The sequence below is a fragment of the Thermothielavioides terrestris genome, chromosome 1 (assembly GCF_000226115.1).
Source record: "Thermothielavioides terrestris NRRL 8126 chromosome 1, complete sequence".
NCBI lineage: Eukaryota > Fungi > Ascomycota > Sordariomycetes > Sordariales > Chaetomiaceae > Thermothielavioides > Thermothielavioides terrestris.
In genome coordinates, this window is record NC_016457.1 from 6,190,189 (window position 1) to 6,215,461 (window position 25,273).

At 42.9% G+C, this 25,273-nt stretch overlaps 4 protein-coding genes across 4 annotated transcripts; 3 read left to right on the forward strand and 1 right to left on the reverse strand.

The window, feature by feature from the left end:
• Positions 1-12: 12 nt before the first annotated feature.
• THITE_48000 (uncharacterized protein) lies at positions 13-312 on the reverse strand (the record flags this gene model as incomplete). The annotated part of the gene is given in 2 exon segments (XM_003650060.1): positions 13-132; positions 151-312. Coding segments are annotated over 2 exon segments (282 nt in total), but the record flags the coding sequence as incomplete, so codon positions are not given.
• An 18,921-nt stretch (positions 313-19,233) lies between these two features.
• On the forward strand, positions 19,234-20,308 carry THITE_2126226 (uncharacterized protein; the record flags this gene model as incomplete). Its single annotated transcript, XM_003650061.1, has 2 exons — positions 19,234-19,607; positions 19,675-20,308. 2 exons carry the CDS (start codon positions 19,234-19,236, stop codon positions 20,306-20,308), a joined length of 1,008 nt encoding a protein of 335 aa, XP_003650109.1.
• Positions 20,309-20,962: 654 nt separating this feature from the next.
• THITE_2037096 (uncharacterized protein) lies at positions 20,963-22,353 on the forward strand (the record flags this gene model as incomplete). Its single annotated transcript, XM_003650062.1, has 6 exons — positions 20,963-21,121; positions 21,211-21,289; positions 21,377-21,541; positions 21,600-21,713; positions 21,771-21,965; positions 22,058-22,353. The coding sequence occupies 6 exons, from the start codon at positions 20,963-20,965 to the stop codon at positions 22,351-22,353; spliced, it is 1,008 nt and encodes a 335-aa protein (XP_003650110.1).
• Positions 22,354-23,864: 1,511 nt separating this feature from the next.
• Positions 23,865-25,244, forward strand: THITE_2169547 (uncharacterized protein). Its single transcript, XM_003650063.1, has 3 exons — positions 23,865-24,101; positions 24,204-24,591; positions 24,647-25,244. The coding sequence occupies exons 1-3, from the start codon at positions 24,052-24,054 to the stop codon at positions 24,965-24,967; spliced, it is 759 nt and encodes a 252-aa protein (XP_003650111.1). The 5' UTR covers positions 23,865-24,051; the 3' UTR covers positions 24,968-25,244.
• The last annotated feature ends 29 nt before the right edge of the window (positions 25,245-25,273 follow it).

A 25,273-nucleotide genomic window follows, 5' to 3' on the forward strand; every position in this document is an offset into this window, starting at 1 on the left:
TTATATAGCACGTTAGATTATTAGGAAGACCAAGTTCCACCTTATATCATTGTCTACTACTAATTGGAGCTCAACAACATCCTCTAGCCTAGTCAAAAGCGTATTAAAGTTATCTACCGCTTCCTTCTTAGCCTATTTAAACTAGGCTACTTTAACGAAGGCGTTATAGCGTTGTAGGCTATAGCGGATATAGTGGACAATGTAATAGAGCTTCTTAATTAGCCTAGACCCTTTATCTTCTTGTTCCTTAGTATAAGCTTCGAAGAAAGCTTTTACAATAAGGTTGACGATATAGCTAAGACAACGAAGTCGCTACTACTTTCTTATAGGTAGGAACTTAGGTTAGATATAGTCGAGGATCGCTATAATATATATATTATTCAAGGATATATTATTACATTAGAAAAAGCCGATATCCTAGGCTAGATCGAAGTTGTAGAGGACCTTTATAATCTCTATAGCTTGTATATCGCTAGAGTATAAGCCAAAGAGAGGAACTATATATAAGAGCTTTGTCTAGAGCTTGAACTAGCTATCAACAAAGTGAGCTATAATAGCGAGGAGTATATATAAATTTAGCGAGGTCTATATATCGAAGGAAAGATGCTTAATAAACGTTATAGACCCTGTAAATGCCTATTTAATAGCTTTCATCTCCTAGTATTATAAACCTCGTAGATATAAATGTCTATTTAATAGCTTCCTTCTCTTTATAATATCGCTCGTCTACCTAATTCTATATTGTACTATTGTATATTAGAATGAACTTAAGAAGGTTCTAATTAAATAGTCGAAAGAGCTATTAGAAGGATAGTGTCAAAAGCGGGGGCTCCTAGAAGGAAGAGGGTATACGTTGAAGTGACGGAGTACAAGCAAGGCACACGCAGAGCACACGCTATAGGGTAGCTACGAGGTAGGGGGGTATAGGTAGTTGCATTAAACGCTGGCCTCTCTCACTGCCTATAGGTTCTATCCTCCTTATCTCTCCTATCCTAGCCCTCGATCTTCCTCTACATCAGCTAGCCTCCATTCCTAAGCTCGTAGATCCTTTCCTAGGCTATCTTATAGCGCCTATATAGCTCTCTAAGTACGCCTAATCCGCTTTGTTGCTAACCTAATGTCTTAGTTCCCTATATTTGCTTAGCCTAATGCCCTATACTTCGCTTAGCTCTATACCTCTCCGATCGCTCCTCTGGGTAGCTCGTGTAATCTGGGCTACTGACGTATACCCTAGTGACGTACGTAGATGACCTACGTAGTGCCTTATAGTTAGCTAGGCTATACTAGGTACTGGATATAGGGCAAGGTGGTTAGGCCGAGGGTTGTGCCAAGTGCCGAGGTACGTCCCAAGGGCTATACTAGGTACTAAGGCAGGTCCTATAGGTTAGAGTAGTTCTAGGGTATAATAGGGCCCTTCTCCTTTAAGGTCCCTAACCCTAGGGACTGCCGTACTATAGCTTAAAGGGTATAGCGATTGCGCTTCGAGTTATAGCCTTATATACCTAGCAGCGGACTATATAACAGTAGTTTAGGTAGCGTATATACAGCTTACAATCTTGCTATATATATGGTTCCTATCGATCGTACTTCGGCCTATAGCCTAGCCTACTAGCAGCAAATCGTATAGCGGTAGTTCGGATAGTGTATATGTAGCTTACGATTTTCCTATATACGTAGCCTCTATCGATCCAACTGCTCCTCTATATATACGATCTAGGGTAGCCTAGATAGAAGTGGCCTATTTAGATCTAGGGCTACCTATTCAAGGCCTATTTAGGCCTAAAATAGAAAGACAACAATAGAGCTAAATAGAACTAAATAGAAGGTATATATATTTAGGGTAATAGTAGGAAAGAAAAAGGGGTAAAGAGTATATACTATATATGTCCTAAGCACCTTCGCTATATATATAGAAAAGGGGAATTGAAACTTCTACTAGAATATCGCGATATAAGAAATATAGGATTTTAAGCCTTCTAAGCTTAGACTACCTTACTAAGTATATCTTCTAAGCTCGTAGCTCCTAGCCTTCCTTTTTCTCCCTTTCTTCCTTTACACTATCTTCGTAAGTGCTTAGCCTATCTAAGTGCCTAGCCTACTACGACGATAATACAATACTAGCCTACGATTACAATTGTATATATACCCTCTACTTCCTTTTAATGCTCCTTCTAATTGTATATATATAGCTAACTTTTTCGCTCTATAGATAATTCGTTTTTTAGCGCTCTTGCCCTCGCCTCTCTTCGGTAGGTCGCCCTACAATAGTTTAGTCGATTAGCAAAATAGCTTTTGATCGACAGGATAGCTCTAGCGATTCTAGTGTATAAGGGTTATATAGCTAGCAAACTTGCTATATAGCTAGTAGAAAGAATATAATAGTATACTAATAATGTAGTAGATTTAAATAACTTATTTATTTCTAGCTACGCTTTATAAATGACCTTCAACGCTAAGATGTCGATAGATAGTATAGGGCAGACACTGCTAATATACTAGGTAGAAGCAATTATATCAAAGTTGTTCTCGAGCCTAGGCTTCTAGCCTATCAACGTAGCGCCTAAAAAGCGCCCTATTAACAAGGCAAAGTCGCCTACCAACGATATGCCTATAGCTCTTATAGAGTATACGTCTAGCGTAGTAGCTACGCCTACTAACGACGATAAGAAGGAGGAGAAGAAGGAGAAGGACAAGGACAAAGAGATAAAGGAATCCGAGCCTCCGACTCTATATAAAAGCAGCTTCGGCTATAAGAGAAGGGTAGTATATAGAGAGGGTATAGATAGGGAGCAATATAATCGCTAATAGTATAGTAGTCTAGTGACCTTGACTCGACGCCTAAGAAGAAAGTCCCTATAGGCGCTGCCTATATTATTCTATAAATATAGAGAGTATAATCGAAGTATATCGAAGGCGTAGGCTATATATATACTAACAATAGTAGCTATTGCCGTTGTATAGCTAAGTTTTTCGATAGTGGTAGCGCCCCTATCTACTACTATTAAGCTAGTATATATCTATATATAGGTTATATATTCGTTGTATCTAATATACCTATAGGTTCTAGTTCGTACTACGTCGAGTATATATAAAATAACTATATTTGCCTAGCTATAAATTGCCTTTCTCCTTTAAAGGCGTTGATCTTAGTGCTTTGAAGCTAAAATCTATATTTCTATTATATATATATATTGCACTATTGCTAATCCCTCTAAAAAAATAAAGATTTATCCTACTACCCTCACTATAGTTTATAGCTTTATCGAAGCCCTCTATAAAAGGGACTACCCTACTATCAATAAAAGGGTAAGTTTTTAAGTATCTCCCCTATATATATAATATATATACTAAGCGCGTTCTAGCTAGCTACGCTTGTCCAAAGCGTCGTCGACGTATTTACAATAGCCTACAAGGCTATTAGCAGTACCCTAGTCGCCCCTACCGCCTACTCTAAGAACTTCTTAGAGCAGTAGAGGAAGGTATAGAAGGCGGAGGGTATATTGAAGAGGCGCCTCTAGCGCTTCGTCGACGTGCCTACGCTGTTCCTACCTCCTCCCCCTCCTCCTAGCACTACACTAGAGGAGGTAGTAGAGAGGCTAGCTAAGCTAGAGGAGTAGTAGAAGCGTATAGAGAGGGTAGTAGTAAGTCTATAAGTCTATTATATCTATAAAGCATATATATAGCTAATAATCAAAGAATGAAATTTTAATAGTAGTAAAGAGCTAAGGTTCGTCGTTAAAGGAGGGTAAAGAGGGGGGGGGGGGTAGCGAGGAGGGCGCTAATAATATATAGATAGACGAGTTTATAATAGAGTTGATCTAGGGCTTAGAGAAGGACTTAGCGATATAGGGGGTAGCTATTAGGTAGGTAGATAGTTCTTACGTTGTTTTTTCTTTTTCCTTTTCTTTCCTTTTTTCTTTAATTAAAGCGCTGTTTAACGTCCTCGTTACGTTCCCGCCGTTTATCACCTACGCCTATACTTATCTTAAATATATACTTCGTAAACGTATAGTAAAGGCCTATTATCAATATATCTATATAGCTCCTAGGTGTTCTCCTCTAGTAGATAGTTCTTCCATTTAATAAGGAAATACCTATCGAGAGGTGGCCCTATATAATTAAAAATAGCTTCGACCTCCTAATACTACTTCTATACAACGACCTATATACAATCGTAGTACGTAAGCACTTCCTATAGGTTGCTATTGAACGGCTTAAGTATCGTAATAGAGAAAATAGAATAGAACTTAAACGTAGGTAGGAGATCTAAGCGATATACTATTTTCTTACTACCTATATTAGCAATGATTTTAAATAGCTTAAGATACTTATCTACAAGTTTGCTATTTAGGCGCCGTTAACGAATGTACCTTAAATCGACTTAAACCTACTAGCCAACTCTAAAGGTTATAGGCGTATACTTATAGTTGTACCACTTCGTATAACCTTCGTTGGCTTATACTAGGGCCTCGTAGATTCTTTCCCGATCTTTAGCGAGCTTCCTAGCACGCTCCTCTACAATAGGAACGTTGCTCAAGCTATTTATAAGCGGATCTACTAGATCGCGTAGGTAGTAGCTATAAAGGAGGTATACTAGGGTTGCCTTTATAGCTAAATATACTAAAGTGTTATAAATATGTTTAGCTAGAGCCAACTTCTACGCCTAGTTATACTACTCTTATATATAGTAAGTATATAGGTAATACTCCAACGCCTAATTCTACCTCTCTATCTAGCTATTAGTCTAAGGATAGTATATAGTGCTTAGTTTTTATATAATATCTAAGAGGTCGTAGAGTATACACTAAAACCCGCTTATAAATAAGCTTCTATAGTTGGAAACAATGGTCTATAGTAGGCCAAATAGTTGGTAGATATAATCAAAGAAGAGATAGGCAAAGGCGCTAGCCTAGAGCTGCTTATATATTACGATATAGAGGGCGTACTTAGTAAACTTGTCGACGATAACGAGGATAGCGTCGTAGGGTTTATATATATAGGGGTCGATAGAGGTAGGCAGGCCAATGACGAAGTCGACTATAATATCCTACTATAAGCGCTTAGGAACCAGCAACGCTATAAGCTCGCTATAAAGGCGGTAGGTTCTTGCTTTTGTATAGCTGTATATAACGTATTCCACTATATATTGATCGATCTCCCTATATATATCTAGCTAGTAGTAGTAGTATATTAGGCGCTTACAAATCTTCCTAATGCCACTATAGCTATTTGTTATAGCATTGTAGTAGCGTGCTAAAAGTGTATACTATAGGGCTATAGGTATATAGATCTTGCCATTGTAATATAGGATACTATCGTCTCTACACTTCTACTGCCTATATATACGAGCCGTCTTTTAAACGCCCTTAGTTACCTAGGAATCGACTTCCTATATCTAGATTAGTTGCTATTTAAAAGGCTAGCCTTTATCCTCTACTAGCTTCCTAATAGCGATAGCGACGTATAGGCGATAATTAGGCGTATATACACTACTAGCTAGACTACTATAGGCCATCTAGTCCAAGGGGGGTCGCTACCTAGGGCCTAGGTAGCTAGATTCCCTTATATATATTTTCTAGGCCTCTAGGAAGCCACGCTCTAATGACGGTTTACTAGGTCTATCTAAGCTATAGGTGGCACTTCCGTCTATACTATAGTTGACCAATGGAAAAGCGTCATCTAGGCAAGGCCTCTACGCCGCTACCTCTCCCTCGTCCCTAGCTATAGGCTTATAGTAACGCTTATCGCTACTTATATACTACGAGACCTCCTAATAGCCCTCCTTAAAGTATATATTAGGCGTAACACTCTTATTAAACTCCTACTTATATAGCTTATATATATCCTCCAACTCTCTAAGGCCTATACTAGGTCTCAGCTATATAGCTAGAGTGACAGCCCCAACTATAGAGCAGTGCCCTAGTATATAGTCCTTTCCTATAGTAATACACTCCTCTAGGAGCTATAGTAGCGAGTTCTCAACGCCTTTGTCGTTAAGGCCTTCTACTAGGTCTAGTCTTTAAGAGAGTCTATTAGCAAGGTTCTATAGGCTAGGGCAATACTTAATAACGAAGTTAAATTCTATAAGCTTATCGCTCTAGCGTAGCTACTATATAGAAGGCCGCTTCTTTATCTTTATATACTCGAGGTTTAGGTAGTTAATAAAGGCGATTACAATAGTCTACGAATATAGGAGGTAATGCCGCTAGGCCTAAAAGGCGTCGACAAGTATAAGTAGCTCCCTATCACTAGTGCTATAGCGTATTTCTTTAGGGCTAAACTTATAGGAGTAGAATACAATAGGGTACTACTAGCCTTCGAACAGTTGGGAGAGGACTATGTCAATAGCGAACTTCGAGGTATCTACCTCAACGTAGATCGGTAGGCTAGGGTCGAAATAGTATAGGATAGGCATTTCCTAGAATCTACACTATAGTTTATAGAATATATCGATAGTATTCTATATTATTTTAAAAGTACGATTGCCTTAGAGTAGGTTAGTAAAAGGGGTATAGATCTTCGAGTAGTTGTAAATGAACCTATAATAAAAGCTAGTAAATCTAAGGAATACCTAGATATCGTGAGCGCTATAAGGTAGTAGCTACTATGTAATGGCTTCAACGTACAATAGTTCTATCTTAATGCCCTCTAGAGTAACAATGAACCTAAGGAATTCGACTTTATATATATAGAACTGGCACTTAGGGAGGTTGACGTAGAGGTCGGCTTTTTATAACCGTTCTAAAACTTCGTATATATACCGCTTATACTTAGCTTCGTCATTGCTAAAGATTAGTATATTATCTAAATATATAATATAGGTAACGTCAATAAGGCTAGAGAGGGCGTAGTTAATATAAGTCTAGAAGGTTGTAGGTATATTAGCTAGGCCTATCAACATTACAATAAACTCGAAGTAGCTATAGCACGTATAAAAGGTAGTCTTCTACTCGTCGTCTTCGTATAGCTAGATCCGATAGTATATATCCTTTAAATCGAGCTTAGTATAGATCTTCGTAGAAGATAGGCGATTAAGGATCTCGCTAATCAAAGGAATAGGAGTATAGTTCTTATAGGTAATATAATTAAGTGTATAATAGTCGATAACGAGGTGTAATTCGCCTCCCTTCTTTAGAATAAATAGAATAGGTGTACCTATAGGATTAGTAGAAAGGCGGATCTACTACTTCTCTAAAGCCTCTACAAGCTACTTATATAAGGTTTCTAATTCCTTCTTATTAAGAAGGTAGATCGGCCTCTATAGCGTAGTTGTACTATCTTCGAAATCGATATAGTGTTTAAACGTAGTATAGCGAGGTAAGGGAGGTCGATCTACAGTAGAGAAGAGGTCTTAGTAGGCCTTATACACTTCTAAGAGCTTAGGAGTAGTAGGTTATAAGCTAATAGTAGGCGAGTATTATAGACTAGGCTATACCCAGGCTAGGTATATAGGGCTACGCCTAGGATCCACAGCGGCTCTAGGACGGACCTATAGCAGGCCCGCCTCGCGCCTAGAATAACGTTGGTCTAAACCCACTTCGCAAGCCCCTAAAAAACTCTATACACAAAGACTATAGCCTATACTTCTCCTTTTTCCTTCCTTAAGGTAGTTAAATAGAATATTGTACACTTATCTATAAACGCTATAAGGCTAGTATATTACAGTTCAACTACCTTTATATAGATAAAGTAGCTATTGCTTCTAGATATAGATAAGAGTAGTATACTAGGTATTCTAACGCCGGTACTAAGCGGACTAGACGCTACTATAAACAACCTAGACGTCTTGTAGGTCCTAAACCTAGATTAGGTCTATAAACACTTCTAACTCTTATAAAAGACAATTGTATATTAAAACGCAACTATTAAAGAACTTTGTATAGCCTAGATTACTATAGCTTAGGCTATAAATGCCCCTATAGTAGCCAACGCCCTAGCTCCGACGACTAACACTATAGCTCTAGCAGCTCCCTAAGCGTAGTAGAAGCGCCTTTCTATAGGACAACCCTTCGATAATAAAAAGGAGCTCTTTACCGCCTAGAAGGCTATAATAGTATATATCCTAGTAGTAGACTAGGACTTTATTAGGGGCTTCTACGACTAGTAGATATTCATTTAGAGGAACCTTAGCTAGAGGGTCTAAGCCAAAGTTATAGCCTTCTATAAGTCGGAAAGACCTAGCTACAACTATAACCTAGAAACGTTTCTCAAGTATTTTATAATAGTCTATATAGACCTCTATAAATAAGTTATAGCCTTAACAGAGCTAGATATACTCTGCTAAAGAGATAATAAGCTATTCTTCTCCTTTATTATTCGCTTTAAGATAAAGCTATTAAAGGCTAAAGGACTTAATTAGAGCAATAAAGTACAACTTATTAGACTATAATGATACTTCTCTCTAAAGTTAAAATATATTATAATAGGATAGGGAGTCCTATAGAACGACTATGCTATAGCTATTGCAAAGTACTATAAGATCGCTATTAACCTAGAGGCCCTCTACCTAGAGGAACGATACTAGCAGTCCTAGAGGAAGCGACCTAAGCTTAATACAAATATAGAGAAGGATATAGATAGAGATATACCAATAACTAAGATTAATATAACCTATACTGCCCTAGCTTAGAGGGGAGCTAATAGAGGTTGTAGAGGAAAGTAATAGTAGAATAGAGAAAAACGAAGTACAAATATGCTATAAGCAAAGTAGATAAACAACGAAGTATATATAGTATATTAATAGGCTAGAGCCTATATCCGTTATAGGCGCTAGGGCCACTTTGTAGCTACCTATCCCTTTGCTCTAGCTAAGAGACTAGCTCCTTAGGTCGATATCAATAAGTTAGAGGCTAAAGAATAGATAGAGGAGGACTCCCCCTCTAAGGAAGAAGAGAGAAAAGAGTAGCCTCTATACAAAGTCTTATATAGAGGCCGAAAGGACCTAACCGTTTATAAAACGAGTTTATAAAGATTAAAGAGAGAATAGATAAGCCCCCTTTTCTTATCTCTATTTTCCTAAACTCCTTTAGTTTTATAAATATATAAGTAGATAGTAGGTACTAAAGCTATAGAGCTATTAGCGAGAGAGTATATTAAGAGTTAAAGATCGAGTAGGTAAGTTTACCAACTCCCTATACCCTAGGTATAGTAGTTAAAGGGGTATAAATTACAAAGAAAATTATATATATTGCCTATATTACAATAGATATCGATAGATAGATTAGTACTACTACTTTCTATATAGTCTTAGGGCTAGCCTACAACGTTATATTAGAGCTCCCCTAGATAAACTACTATAGGATTGTACTAGACCTAGCTAATAGGGTCTTTACTATTAATTCACAAAGCGGCTTATAGGTATATAAATGCTCTTTATAGTAGAAGGAAACTAACACTACCCTAGTTATAGGCATAGTGTTTATAGGTATAGCCTATAAAGTATAAAGGAAAAAGTCTAAAGGGGTATAAAATATATTCCTCGTCACTAGTATCTACAAAATGACTACTATACTAGGAATAGCCGTCTCCTAGCCCAATACTAACCTAGACCTAAAGGTCGCCCTACTAGAGGAGCTATATAACTTCGCTAACCTTTTCGATAAAGAGAAGGCGAATAGCCTACCCCCTTATTAGGGAAAGGCTAATTATTATATCCGTCTTAAAATAAACTTAGATAGAAAACCTCCTAAGCTTTTATAAGGACCTTTATATAATATACCAAAGGACTACCTCCTAGAGATTCGGAAGTAGGTTATAGACCTATTGAATAAAAGATAGATCTAGGTAAGCTCTTTATTAGTAGCTACTCTAGTCCTTTTTATAAAGAAGCTAGAAAGAGGATAGAGGTTCTAAGTAGACTACTAAGCCTTAAACAAAATTATTAAGCAAGATTAGTATCTACTCCCCCTAATTAAAGAGACTCTTTGGTCCTTAGCTAGAGCTAAATAGTTTATAAAGCTAGACGTTAGAGCTATATTCTATTTTATCTAGATAGCTAAGAGAGATAAGCACCTTATAGCGTTTTATATAAGGTTTAGACTATTTAAGTAGCTAGTCTACCCCTTTAGGCTTACAAATACTTCTACAACGTTCTAGAGATATATTAACAATGCTCTTAGTCCAACGCTAAGAGACTATATAACAGTATATTTTAACAACGTCTTAGTATACTTAAATAGAAGCTAAAAAGACTATATAAGGAAGGTATATAAAGTCCTTTAAAAACTGAGGGATATAGGCCTCAACTTAGACCTTAAGAAATATATATTTGCAATAAAGGAAGTTAAGTATCTAAGGTACATTATAGAAGTAAGGGTCTATATCTGCCTTAACCCTAAGAAGATTAAGGCTATCTATAAATAGGAGGCGCTTTATAAGGTCTAAGGAGTATAGAGCTTCCTAGGATTCACTAATTTTTATCGTAACTTTATCCCCAACTTCTTTAAAAAGGTGGCCCTACTAATACGCCTTACCTATAAGAATGTCCTATTCTACTAGGGTAAAGAGGAATAGGAAGCCTTTAATATATTTAAAGCTACGTTTATATCAGAGCTAATCCTCGCCTAGTAGGACCCTAAGAGGGAGATAGTTGTAGAAGTAGACTATTCTAATATAGCGCTTAGCGAGTATTTATCTTAGTAAAGAGAAGACAAAGTTCTCTACCTTATAGCCTACTACTCTATAAAGCTAAGCCCTACTAAACGTAATTATACTATCTACAATAAGAAGCTACTAGCTATTATCTTTTGCCTTAAAGCCTAGTTAGCAAAGCTCTAGAGTATAGTAGCCCCCTTTACTATTCTAATCGACTATAAGAACCTTAAGTACTTTACCTAGCTATATCCAATTAGTAAACGATAGGCCTAATAGGCGAAGACGCTTTCCCTATTTAACTTTGAGCTAAAGTACTAGCTAGGATCCTAGGCCTTGTACCCTAATACACTCTCTTAGTATAAATAGAATAAGCTTAAAGATAACTAGTATATCGCCTAGCTACTCTCTCTAATTAAAGTATACTAGACTAGCGTATAGGAGGAGGCTAGGTTACCTATAGGGGAGATACTCTTCGAGGATAAGCAGCTTACTACCTTATAGGATAAGAGTATTATTAGAGACGAGCACTATACTTACTAGCTCTAAGCTATTTGTAATAGAGCCTAAAAGTTTCTAAAGAAGGCGAATGTAGTATAGACCTAGATTGTAGACTACTCCTTTAATATATAAAGCGTGCTCTAGTTCTATAGTCGTCTCTAGCTCCCTATATAGGAGCTCCTAACCACTATAATCATCTAGTAAATCTATAACTTAGCTATATTAGGATACCTAGAGCGTAATAGGCTATTTAAAATACTTTAAAGAGATTACTACTAGGACTTTATATCGTCTAATGTAAAGTAGTTTATTAGGAACTACAATTAGTGCCGTTAGAGCAAGATCTTTCGATAGCTATATTAAAGGCTTTTACAATCTTTATCTATCTCTAATCGCTTCTAGAAGTAGATCTCTATTAACTTTATAACCGACCTCTCTACAAAGGATAAGAGGGTATCTAGCTACTTTATAGTAATTACTAATCGCCTCTCTAAGTATATATAGCTTAAGACGATATACTCGATAGAAGTAGAAGAGTATACCCTTTGGTTCTATAACGTATAGTAGCGCTTCTATAGGTTTCTAACTCAAATTATAACTAACTATAGGTTGGACTAGCTAAGTAGGTTTTAGACTATACTATATAAAGCGGTAGGGGTAGAGTAGCTCCTATCGACGTTTTACTATCCTTAAATAGATAGAGGGATAAAGCAGGTCAATTAAAAAGTATAGACGATCCTCTAGATCTTCGTTTCCTTTATATAGTATAACTAGCCTAAATATCTTCTAGCCTATTAGTTTATATTTAACAATAGAGACTCGTCTATAACCGGAGTAAGTCTAAACTACCTTCTCTATAGGTTCGATATAAGTTCTATACAACTTATTACGATTCTAATAGCGCTTACTACCTCCCTAGAAGACTATACTACTAGGTTCCTTCGCTATTTAAAAGAGGGAATAGAGTAGACCTAAGCAGTTATTGTATATATATAGTAGTAGTAGTAGGCGAATATAAACTGCTCTTGTCGCCTAGCTAAGCGGTTCTAGGTTAGGGACGAGGTATAGCTCTCCCTATACAATATAAAGACGAACTACCCTAGTAAAAAGCTCGACTAGCTAAATACTAAATACAAGGTAGTTGCGATACCTACCCTCTTAACAATGACGTTTAATATACTAAACGGCTTATACTCGACCTTCTATATTGACCTAGTTGAGTAAGTAGCCTCCGACCTACTCCCTTTGTAGAAAGTTATAGATAAGCGACTAGACCCTATATAGGTTATATCGAAGAAGGGTATTCCCTAGTAAGAGTATAGGGTAGAGGCGATCTTTAAAGCTTAGAACACAAAGGGGAGAGGAAACAACTATGATATATACGTTAAGTAGATAGGTTATAATAAACTAATATAGAAGCCTTTAAAGAACTTCTTAGATACTGCTACGCTTAACGAGTTTAAGCGGGAATAGGGAGATATATAGTATAACGATAGGCTAGTGTTGAATTAGAGGAGGAAAAGGAAACGTTATATTTATATATAAACTACTTTACAAAGATTAACAACTTAGATAAATATAACTACCTAGGCGTAGGGAAACTACAATATACTTAAGTCTAGTTATCCTTTTAAAACCAAATAGAATATAGCTATATATAAAAAAACAATAAAATATACGAGTAGCGCTACCTACTCTAGCTCTATAACAGGTCCTACATTCGGCAAATCCTGCTCCTCCTTCTTATCTTTAAACAAGTATATAGGTAGGGCGAGTATATATAGAGGCAGAATAGGTGTATAAGGGGTACAAGGCGGGGGCGGCATATACACTTAACAAGTATATAAGACGTCCTCTATAGGGGAGGATAGGCGTCGTCTATAGTACAAGTCGTAAAAGGACGCGTATATATAGGGTAAGTGGCAGGGGCGGGACCTCTAAGGGGTATAGACGGGCGAAGAGGAGGTAAATATAATAACGTACTCTATAAGGCGTGAATTCGTCTTAAGGACAGTTGCTTAAGACTATGCTATAGTATAGACAACCTTTGTAATACGCTAGTTCTCCTATTAAGAGGAATTAAAATGTTATACTATATACTTAATAAAGCGACTATAGTACTATATAGCAAGATTGTCTTAAGGAGCCTAATATAGAACTAAGGCTCTTCGCTAGCTTAGAATCAAAGGTATAGGGTAGGTGACTAGGGGTATATTAAAGGTAAAGGCGAAATGTACTAGAGATTAGTATATAAGGGCTATATTAATCGTACTATAGAAGCTATATATAAAGGCGATAAACGACGCCTTTAAGATAGTATAGTAGGCTAGCTCAATTTCGATTTTTATATAAGTAAGCTTTACAATAGCTTTATTGTCGATATAGAATTTAATTAGGCGTTTTAAACTAATATATAGGGAGGGGTTAGTCGCCTAAAGTGCTAAATCCTAGTAGCACTTAGTATACAACTTAGTATACTCTATATAGCTCTCTCTATATCCTTAGACGTATTTAACGAAGTTACTATATATAAGCTACTTAACGTAGTTTAAACAGATATCCCCTTCCTCTTTAGAAAGGGCATTATCCTCGTTGTCTAAATCGCCTTTAACAGTATAGCTGCTAATAGTATAGTAAAAGGAGTTATTACGATTATTATAGTTCTATCTAAGATACTATTAGCTTTTAGCCTAAGGCCGAAACAAGCTTAACAAAGGATAATGTACATTACAGTCCTAGTTATTGTCTTCTCTAGGACAATATCCCTCTCCGTTACTACTAAGCGAAGCGACTATAGCCAATATTCTAGAGGGTATAGATAAAAACAAAGCAAGTAAATTTTAAGAACGTATTACTATTGTAAAGAGAATAGAAAGCTACTATAGAGGTCAGAGCGAGTAGACGAGATATACGTAGGGCGTACGTATAAAGGAAACGGTAGAAAGCTAAGTGTATATAAGGAGAAAGAGTTATAAGAATAAACTAAGTGTATAGTAGGTTCTTGTTAAGTTTATATTGAAGTTGAAGTAGTAGTATCGTAGATATAGAACGGTTATATAAAAAAAAAAACAACAAATATTGTCGATAAGGCGTAGAACAAACGTATAACGAAAATAGTGTAAGCAACGTAGGCATTGCTATATATAAGAAAGTTGGGAAATAGGTATAAGATAGAGACGAAGTAGGAAGAGCCAACGTATAGAGAGGGTAGAGGATAGAAATACAAAGGAGGGATAGAGGTGTATAGTAGAAGCGAGAAGAAAATATAGGGCACAAAGTTCATGTAGGAGGAGGGGGTTTTAATAGTATAAGTAGAGGCTAGGTCACGTACAATTAGTAGGTACACCTAGTACAATGTAATTGCGATATACAAATATACGAAATAGGGAAAGGCTAATTAGCGACTTACTAGGGCAATATAAATAGACAACTCAAGCCTAGGCAATAGGACGACCGTGAATGGTAAGGCCTTAGTAGGCAGCTACGCTAGGCTACCCCAATAACGAGGCAGGCCCTATACAACCGAGTAGTAGGTACTAACGTCTATTATAGCTAGCGCTACACCGGACCTAAACTATATTCGATATAGCGTTATATATACTCTAATTCAATTGCCCAACGGGGCAAGGGGGGTATATTATAGACTAGGCTATACCTGGGCTAGGTATATAGGGCTACGCCTAGGATCTATAGCGGCCCTGAGACGAACCTATAGCGGGCCCGCCTCGCGCCTAGAATAACGTCGGTCCAAACCTACTTTGCGAGCTCCTAAAAAACTCTGCGTATAAGGACTATAGCCTATACTTCTCCTTTTTCCTTCCTTAAGGTAGTTGAATAGAACATTGTACGCTTATCTATAGATGCTATAAGGCTAGTACATTATAGCAAGTCTTCTTTAGCTAGGTTATCTAGGTTAGCTAGGTCGAGCGGTTTAGCTAGGTCGATAACTAGTATAAGTATAGTAATAAGGAAAGTATTATCGCTCTAATCCTATTTAGGCTCAACTTATAAGCTAAAGTAGCGCTTTGAGTTTAGGTAAGTCTAAGTCTTCTTATAGTAGTTAAAGAATAGCTTAGCTATCTCTATCTAAGTTTAGCCTAAGAGGATTATAAATAGCTCAATATCTACGACTATAAAGCGTAGTAGATAGGTCTAGGAGTATCTAAGGTGGTTAGTAATACAAATATATAGGGGGTATATATTATATATTAAAATAGGTACATTGCTAATAGTAGTAAATCCAAAGTACTAAATGAACTTAGTTAACTACAAGTACTTAGCTAGAAAGCTATAACTAATTATATTATAATCTAACCTAATATTTAGCATTGCTATTATAGGCTTTTAATTCTTATCTAAGCGTATAAGGATAGTACTCTCGATCTAAGACGATCTAGGCCCCCTAAGTTCCTAGATAGCGTTAATGCTATAGTCGCGCCTAAGCGGAGTAAGGTTTAGATTATTCTAGTTGTTCGGATTTAAAGGCTCTAGGCAACGAATAGCGGTATAGCCTATACGCTTATAACGACGGTAGATGGCCTTAGGGTAGAATATAGAGATATAGCTAACTTTGTTGTAGATATAGTAAACTAAGTACGACTTAGGCGTAGTAGCAGGTGCTATAGCAGTATCTGGGGCAGGTTGCTAGGGTATAGGCTATATAGGAGGGAGCTAGGTAGGTATAGCTATAGACGGGATAGGCTGAGTAGGTAGGGTAGAAGGCGGGGTAGGCTAGACAAGAGGGCGGTTCTTAGGGCAGTTGGTATAGCGATAGCCCTCTCTACTATAGGTAAAGCATCGAACAAGGCGCTAGAAGGGCATAGGTAGGACGTTAATAGGGTATAGCGGCTATAGAGCTATAGAGGCGTTGTTTAACGAGCAAAGGCGATAGCGAGAGGTACTAGCAATACACTGACTATACTTAATATAGTGGGCAAAGCTTATAAGCTACTAAAATATAGTAGGTAACTAGGGGAAGTAGTTGAGGATAAAGCTAATCTCTAGGTGGAACTTTAGTAGGAGGGTGATTATATAGGTAGATTTATTCTACTTCGAAGGTATATTAGCGATTATACTAATGAACCGTTTAACAAACTTTAGGACAGTCTTATCTTTGTACTATATAAGGCGCTTAAGCTCTATAGCTATACTGAAGATATATAAATCGAGATTAGATAGTTTATTTTAAAAGAATATAATAAACTCGCCTTAGATAATAGCTAAGAGATAGAAGTTAGGATTAGCCTTCTACTCTTAGATATACTTTACCTAGGTGTTCTTAGGTAGGCCTCGGAGGTAGCTTACTATATATATAATGCAATTGCTACTATTAAGTAAGTAGCTTATAAGCTAGAAGTTAGTACAATAGTTGTATAAGAAGGCCTAGAGCAAAGAAGTATCCTTACCACTATATATAAGGTAGTTCAAGCTAGTAGTACGTTAGAGGGGAGCTCCTATAGCGCTAGGAAGGATTGGCGAAGGTGCAATAGGAGCGCTAAGCTTAGGATTAGTAGTAGGTAGAACGATATCGATAGCAATAGGTGTAGGCACAGGTATAGCTATAGGTATAAGCATAGGCGTAACGGCTATAGATATAACCTTAGGCGTAGCAATAGACATAGAAGTAGATGTAGAAGTGGGTATAGGCATAGGTATAGTAATAGATATAGCTAATACAATAGTATTAGTAGCCTAGACGGCAAAAGAGTCGGAATTCAAAGAGGTAGCGCCTTTAGCAATATATATAAGCTAGGCATTCTAGTATAGAAGCTATATATACTAAGCTTATAGTTAGAGAATAGCTTAACAACGATGTTTAAAAGCGATCTTAGTGCTTAGATAGCGCTCCTCCTTAGTAAGATCGCGCTTCTAGATAGAGAGTAGAGGGTCGATAGGCACTATATAGGAGCTGTTTAGGTCAATCTAAGTGTACTAGGAGCTCTCACCTATAGTAGCGTTAGATATAGGCGGTGTAGAGAAGGTATACAAAAAGGTCAGATCGGTAGAAAGTATCTAAGATTGCAAAGGTATAAAGCTCTACTTAAACGTAGTATAGGCGTAGGTCTAGGCTATAGCTCGTCTCCACTAGTTCAACTCCCTAGGATAGAATAAGAGCGTTCAACTTGTTAAGAGTAGGGGCTCCTAGAAGGAAGGGGGTATACATTGAAGTGACAGAGTATAAGCAAGGTATATATAGAGTATACGCTATAGGATAGCTATGAGGTAGGGGGGTATAGGTAGTTGTATTAAACGTTGGCCTCTCTTATTGCCTATAGGTTCTATCCTCCTTATCTCTTCTATCCTAGCCCTCGATCTTCCTCTATATCGGCTAGCCTCTATTCCTAAGCTTGTAGATCCTTTCCTAGGCTATCCTATAGCGCTTATATAGCTCCCTAAGTACGCCTAATCCGCTCTATTGCCGACCTAATATCTCAATTCCCCGTATTTGCTTAGCCTAATGCCCCGTATTTCGCTTAGCTCTATGCCCCTCCGATCGCTCCTCTAGGTAGCTCGCGTAATCCGGGCTACTGACGTACACCCTAGTAGCGTACGTAGATAACCTGCGTAGTGCCCTGTGGTTGGCCGGGCTATGCCAGGTGCCGGATGTAGGGCAAGGTGGTTAGGCCGAGGGTTGTGCTAGGTGCCGAGGCGCGTCCCGAGGGCTGTGCCGGGTGCTAAGGCGGGTCCCGTGGGTTAGGGTGGTTCTAGGGCATGACAGATAGATCTTCAACAACTATGAAAGGGAGGTCGTTGTAAACGATCTAGGTAATAAGTAATGCTTTAATCGAATTGGTAGTAGGTTTAACGACTAAGGTACTAGCTACTGTAGCTCGCTATAAGGTTAAGACTAATAACTTCGATCTCTTCGCTAGCTGTTCCTTTATATCGTTATAGCGGTTATATTTAGTAGAGAGATAGGCTATAGCACTGCTAGTTGTAGTTACCTTAAAGATCCTATTACAGTATTTACAATACTAGGATAGTTCTCTAAGCCTGCTATTAGTAGCCTCGACGAGGAAGCTCCTATAGCTTGTAATCTAAGACTTCTAAGGCCGCTTGTTAGCTAGCCAGTCTTCTAGGATATACTGCTTGCCATATAGTACAACCTTTGGCCACTTGGCGATAGAATTATAAGGCAGCTCTTCGAGGTTGGTGCCAGCTAGCGCTTCCAACTGTATAGCTATACTTAGAACGCTTAGCTAGCCGTATAATATATCTATAAGCAGGCCTATAGAAGTCTCAGATATAGCTATAGCTAGGGCACTTGCTAGGGCAGTCGGTTAGCTTAGTTAGAGAGCTGGCGATGCGATACGACTCTATAACTGGCTCCGTTTATATACTAAGCCTGGACTGGAGGGTAGGAAAAAACAGGGCGGTTGGTGGTGGCTATGGTGGCTGGCTAGCTAGGCTAGGCTAGGCTAGGCGGCATCTTGCGAGGCGCTAGGTAATATACGGTCTTGGCAATCAGTCAATTCAATCAAGTCAAATCCAGGGCGATATTTGATTGCCAACAGGGCCGAATTGCGTTGGATTGCGTTGGAATTAATTGAGTTGAGTTGGCTAGATTTGAGTTATTGGGAGCCTTGGTTACTACAGACAGGGGTGTCGCCCTTATATGGTGCCTCCCATGCGGCATGTAGAGAGACCGGGACAATAAGCTCTGTAACCTGCTGGTACCGGACCACTGTTGATATTTCAACCCCCCTCAGGTGCCTTGGTGGACGTCTGCTAGCCCGACGACCGGTGTTGGTTACGCAGCTTACCGACGATACAAGAGCGCCTACACTGGATTTGTTTCGTTTAAATCCGACCATGTCCAGGGCTTCGCAATGATGCCTCGCCACGGAGAAGAGGGTGTCACGCATATCCAAACTCTCGTGGAACAACCTGGAAGCGAGGTGTCTGTGGCATAGTGCCAACAGCACCCACGATCTTAGTGCCAACAGCACCCGCGAGGTTAACTCCGGGGGTAAACTCCGTGCCTATGATGTTTGCAAGTCTCGCAGAGCTGGCTAATGCCTCAGCGTTTGGGGGCTGAGGGTTGTTGTTAAAGCGCCTGGGGTTCAGATCTTTCTGTCTTCCTTCCCCAGATCGATCCTCTTCTTCACGCCAAGTCTGACGCGCCAAGCAACTACCTCCACTATGTCGACCGTTCAGCAGCTCCAGCTCCCCCAACGAGGCGAACGGCTGACCGTCGTCTCGGTTGAGCGCCCCACCCCGAGCCCGGACGAGGTCTGCATCCGCGCCAAGGCGGTGGCCTTGAACCCGCTCGACTGGAAGAACCGGGCGTTTGGCATCGTGGTGCCGGCATGGCCCGCGGTGCTCGGCGTTGACGGTGCTGGCATCGTCGAGGCCGTCGGCGATGCTGTCAAGGACTTCAAGGTTGGCGACGAGGTTTTGAGCCTTTGCGGTATGGCCGCACGTGCTGGCGCCTTCCAGGAGATCATCACCGTGCCCGTGAATCTGGTGGCCAAGAAGCCTGCCTCTCTGTCGTTCGAAGAGGCTGCATCGCTTCCGTAAGGCGCTCGTTACTTTCTTAGGCGTTGATTTTCTTGTTGACTAACACGGCAAAAACGTGTTTAGCATCTGCTACCTCACCGCCGCGGCCAGCGTCAGTGGGCTAGGCGTCCCCTTGACGCACCTCGACCCCACCGGCAGCAGCTCCCTCAAGTCGATCCTCGTCGTGGGCGGCAGCTCTGGCGTCGGCGCAGGCGCCATCCAGCTCCTCCGCATGGCCCTACCCTCGGCCACCATCCTCACCACCAGCTCGCCCCAGCACCACGAGCGCCTGCTCGCCCTGGGCGCCACCCAATGCTTCGACCGGTCCGCCCAGGAGGACACGTCGGCCATCCGGGCTGCCACGCCCGACGGCGCCGGCGTCGACGCCATCCTTGACGCGGTCGCGGCCACAGCGACGGAGCCGTCCATCTTCTCGGCGCTCAACCCGGCCGGGCCCAAGCTCGTCTCGCACCCCGTCACCGGCCAGGACCCGCAGGCGCCCGAGGGCGTGCAGATCAGGCCCGTCATGGGCCGCCAGGTCTTTGCTTCCAAGGGCGGCCACGCCGCCATGTCGGCCCTGACAGGCCTGGTTGAGAGCGGCAAGTACAAGCTGCCGACCAAGATCGAGGTGGTCGGCAAGGGCCTCGATGCTATCTCGCCCGGCCTGGACCGGCTTATGAAGGGCGTCAGCGGCACCAAACTTGTGGTCAGTTTGTAAGAGCTGCTGCTGTGGATGCGGGATCTAGCTAGATGCATGAATGGACGGTGAAACGGCCCCTCGGCCGTCCCTCTTATGTGCCAACACGACTAGCAGCTGTTGTTTCTTTCAGATGTAGTCGTACATGGAAGTCAGTCTGGTTGCTAGGTGCTATTGGCAGCGCAATAAGCACTACCCGTCTCGACGGAGCAACAGGAGACTTCCAGTCGAAATGTTGCAGAGTGTTGCAAAGTCGAGGTAGCAGCCAACACTTCAACTCCGTCGAAAAGCAGAGCATGAGGTGTCGATAGGGAGGTAAGTAGACCTGCCAGACATGGACATCATCCTGTCCAAGGAACGTCTGGTCACCCTTTGAACTTAGGAACCTAGAGCATGGACTGTGAAGAGAGATAGGTCTGGGCTCGCACTCACTTCGGAGTGTTGAACTGTCCGCAAACCCCGACACTTAATCGCCGAAAGTGTGCTGTATTCCATAGAGCAGCACCGACGTGCGGAGATAGTATCACTACCTCCGACTGGGCATTTCACACGCTCAACCTTTAAAACAACGGGCTCAAGAAACCATATAAGCTCGAGTTCGAATAAAAATATCTGCTCCTCTCTGGGCGATGTTTGTGGCCACCAATAGCTCCAAATCCCCACTTAAGACTCACAATGATCAAAACGCTCCCTTTCGGCGACATCGAGGTCCCGGTCCCTGGCTTTGGGGCCATGGGTTTTAACCATGGCCTTGGGCAAAACTTCACCTTGGAACAAGCCGAGCCGGTGCTGCTCAAAGCTCTTGAGCTTGGATGCACATTCTGGGATACTGCAGTGAGTCTGTACTCCTATTGGCAGCAACGGAAGCGCAGCCCATCATCATCCATGCCTGTAGTCATTATTGTAGTTACTGACCTGACAAGGTTATCTATGGTCTTGGAGTAAACGAGAAAATCCTTGGGGACTTCATCCGCAAACACAATGTTCGCGACAAGATCTTCCGTACGCTTCGGTCTCACTCGGCTCCATCTTCTCGTCTTATGTCTGTGATTTGCGGTTGCGTGCTGAGGCCGGATTGATTACCCGCAGTTGCATCCAAGTGCGGTATCCTCTTGCCCAAGGGCGGCCTTGACATGTCCCGTCCGCAGATGACCGTCACCAACAAGCCTTCCCACATCAGGGAGTACATCGAAGGCACTATTGAGCGGCTTGGATTCACCCCTGACCTGTACTACCTCCATCGCATTGACCCGAGTATGATGACCGCCGAGCACCTCGCGTAACTTTGCATCCACTGACGCTCTCTGTCCAGACACGCCCCTTGAAGAGTCGATCCCTGTCCTTGACGAGCTCCGAAGGACGGGCAAGACGAAATACATTGGGCTCTCGGAATGCTCGGCCGCGACCTTGCGCAAAGCACACTCCAGTAAGAACCACTTCACGGCTGCAAGTCTCGACGCCGAGCATACTAACACGCTCGCAGTCGCCAAGATTGACGCCGTCCAGGCAGAGTACTCCGCTTTCGAGACGCTGCACGAAACGGATGGCCTGATCGACGCTGCCAGAGAGCTCGGCGTGGCCTACGTGGCTTACGGCCCGCTGGGACACGGCTGGCTGGTGGACGACTTTGCGTACAACAGTCCCGACGACTTTGCCCCCAACGACGGCCGCCGCAGCAGTGAGTCGCCGTTCCCTTCTCCAAGCACGCCTTCTTTGCGCAGCCGACAAGAGGCAAACACGCTCATATTTTGCGCCACTGACCTGCTTCAGTCCCCAAGTTCCAAGGCGAGAACTTCTACAAGAACCGGGCCATCGTGCGCGAGATGCGGAAGCTCGCCGCCAAGAAGGGCTGCACGACCGCGCAGGTGGCCCTCGCCTGGGTCGCCGCGCAGGGTTTCATCTCCATCCCGGGTACGACCAAGGTCCACCGGCTGGAGAAGAACTGGGCGTCGCGCGAGGTGGAGCTGACCGAGGCCGAGATGGCCGAGATGCGCCGCATCGTCCAGGAGGCCAAGCCGCAGGGGAATCGGTACGACGAGGCCCTCCAGAAGATGGTGGGCCATTGATAGCCAGATGCGAGGAGTGGATAGTACCTGGTATGTTTCAGTCACAAGGACACAGTAGGCAGGCAAAACGCGACTGTGTTGTCAAATTCGAAGTCGTTTCCTGGCCATGGCATGGCCCGGGCTAAGGTGGAGCCTGCGGCTCAGCGTGAACGATCTCCACAGTAACTGCGAATGGGCGTCAGTTGACTTGATTCCCCATCTGAATCCTTCCACGGCGCATCAAATATTGCGCAACACTTGGCTCCTTCGTTGATCCTCACATGCAAGCCACGGAAGCTCTTGATATCACTTGCAAAGCCACATCAACGGAACATACCCAGCTTTTTCTGTTGCAGATACAACTGGTTGCTCTATAACATGAAGAAATGAATCGTGAGCACTGTTATTTAGTTATTGGAACTGCTGTTTCCGATTTGACAAACATACGATCCACACAGCTCCTCCAGTCCAGGGGGCCCTGCCCAGACCCCGGCGCAGTGCGGGACGTTAATTGCGCTAGTCCCATTTCGACCCCCTTAAATCCACTATGCAGATTCCTTATTTCCACTAACACCGGGGACGGTCCGTGCACACCCACCAAAACTTGGCAACAAGTGTCACCACGCTCCCTAGCTGACATGCCACAACAGGAATCGCGATAGGAACTGTTGAGAGATTCAAACGGTCAACGGCCACGTTGCTTACCAAAGGAGAGAGCATTTGCAAAGAGGGAGATAGAGCTGTGTTAGGTGTTAACCAAATAGGTCTCTTATCGATAAGCGTTATTATCGATAAGCGGTATTATCGATAAGATCATTGCCACGTGACTTACCTACTTAGAGGCCTAGCCGAGCAGTAGGCGGTCAAGGCGGGCAATATTTCCCTTGCGAGCCAGTGTTTACACCACTAGGTGGTTAGCCTAGGGAGCAGTTCGTTGGTGATATTTCTGCATTTGCTAGCCTCAACAGCACTAGCAGCATCGTCAGTTTGAAGCAATTTCCGTAGCGATGTAGTAGCTAGGGAGCGTGGTGACACTCACTGCCAAGTTTTGGTGGGGGTGCACGGACCGTCCATAGTGACTAGTGGAAATAAGGAATCTGCATAGTGGATTTAAGGGGGTTGGTCCCATTTGTTAGGAGCGAAGCTTCCATGACGTTTGCGCTGTTTGCGTCACCGTGTCGGCCGTTCCCATCGAGCCGAACCTCCCGAGCAAGCGCGGTGGGCGGATAACTCAGCCACGTAGTCACCGTTATATAGTATCCATTTGTTGCTCGGATGCTGTAACCGAATGTCTGGTGAGGAATGATCCAAATCTGGATTGACGGAGATAACATAAATTCCGGCTCGACATGCCATCTCGGCGGGACATTTGATTGATAAAGGAGCCTGTGGGGGTAATTCACTTGGTGTGGTATGCTGCGCTCACGGCGGATGGATGGATGGAGGGGTAACTCGGGATCAGAGTGAGGGGTAGGTGAGGTCGCAAAATTGGGCAAACCGGTCTCGGTAGGATCCATCCCACAGGGCAGTATGCTTCCGATCGAGAAGCTTCGATTTGCGATCCTGCCCTGCATACTCCGAAAAAAGTGCGGACCCCGACCTTCGTTCTGCTTTCTCGCAACTCTCTTCCGACCACCATCCAAATCGCTGTTTCGCACGACCGCACGACACTAATTTTGCTACATCCTGCCACAGCCCGCACAAACACCAGGCACAACCATGGCTTCGAACCCGCCTGCGAGATGTTGCACTGTCGGTTTCCGGCATGAGTGCGTCTCCCTCTCTCTCCCTCTCCCCCCTCCCCCCCCCCTTCTCCCCCTCTTCCCGCCTGCCATGAAGCCCCGCTGAGCTGAACTGTCTCCGCACCACAGGGGCACGCCGACCGGCGAGATGGTCCGCGTTGCCGGCAAGTACGACGCCTACCTCGCGAAGCCCCCCGCCGACAAGGAGCACAAGGGCGCCGGCATCCTCTACATCCCGGACGTCATCGGTATCTGGCAGAACAGCAAGCTCCTCGCCGACCACTTCGCCGCCAACGGCTACCTAACCCTGGTGCTCGACGTGTTCAATGGCGACCCGATCCCACTCAACCGCCCCGAGGGCTTCAACCTGATGGACTGGCTCAACAAGGGCTCCGACGGCAACAACCCGCATACGAAGGAGTTCGTGGACCCCATCGTGGTGGACGGTCTCAAGGCGTTGAAGGAGGATTACGGCATCAGCAAGATCGGGGCTGTCGGCTACTGCTTCGGCGCCAAGGTGCGTTGATCAGTTGGAATAAGAGGGGATCCCGCAATGCTGAGATGCTCCACAGTACGTTATCCGCCACTACAAGAACGGCATCAACGTCGGCTACATCGCGCACCCGTCCTTCGTCGACGAGGACGAGCTCCAGGCCATCACGGGCCCGCTGGCCATCTCGGCTGCCGAGACCGACCAAATCTTCCCGGCCGAGAAGCGCCACCGGTCCGAGGAGATCCTCAAGGAAGTCGGCCAGCCATACCAGATCACTCTGTTCTCGGCCGTCGAACACGGTTTCGCCGTGCGCTGCGACCCGAGCATCAAGGCCCAGAAGTTTGCCAAGGAGCAGGCCTTCCAGCAGGCCGTCACCTGGTTCAACGAGTACCTCCTGTGACTGCCGGGGCATGATGCAAAGGCAAGGCTGTGACGCCCGGCTCAGACTTGTCGTCCAGATTCAATAATATAGATGCCGCCAGCAGCAGGCTAGTCGAGCTCCTGTCTCTGTCCAATTGCCGCGGCAGCCGTTCCTGCAGTCGGTGCGTATCCAGCAATGGAGGTGAAACAGGTTTAGATCCGCTGCCAGCGAATTAGATATCGCGGAATAGGTCTCAGGTTCGAGCCTCAATACGTATCAAAGGTGGCCGTTGAGGATCCCCTTGTTTGTGTTGGAGACCTACCCAGAATATCCGTTGCCGGGTGA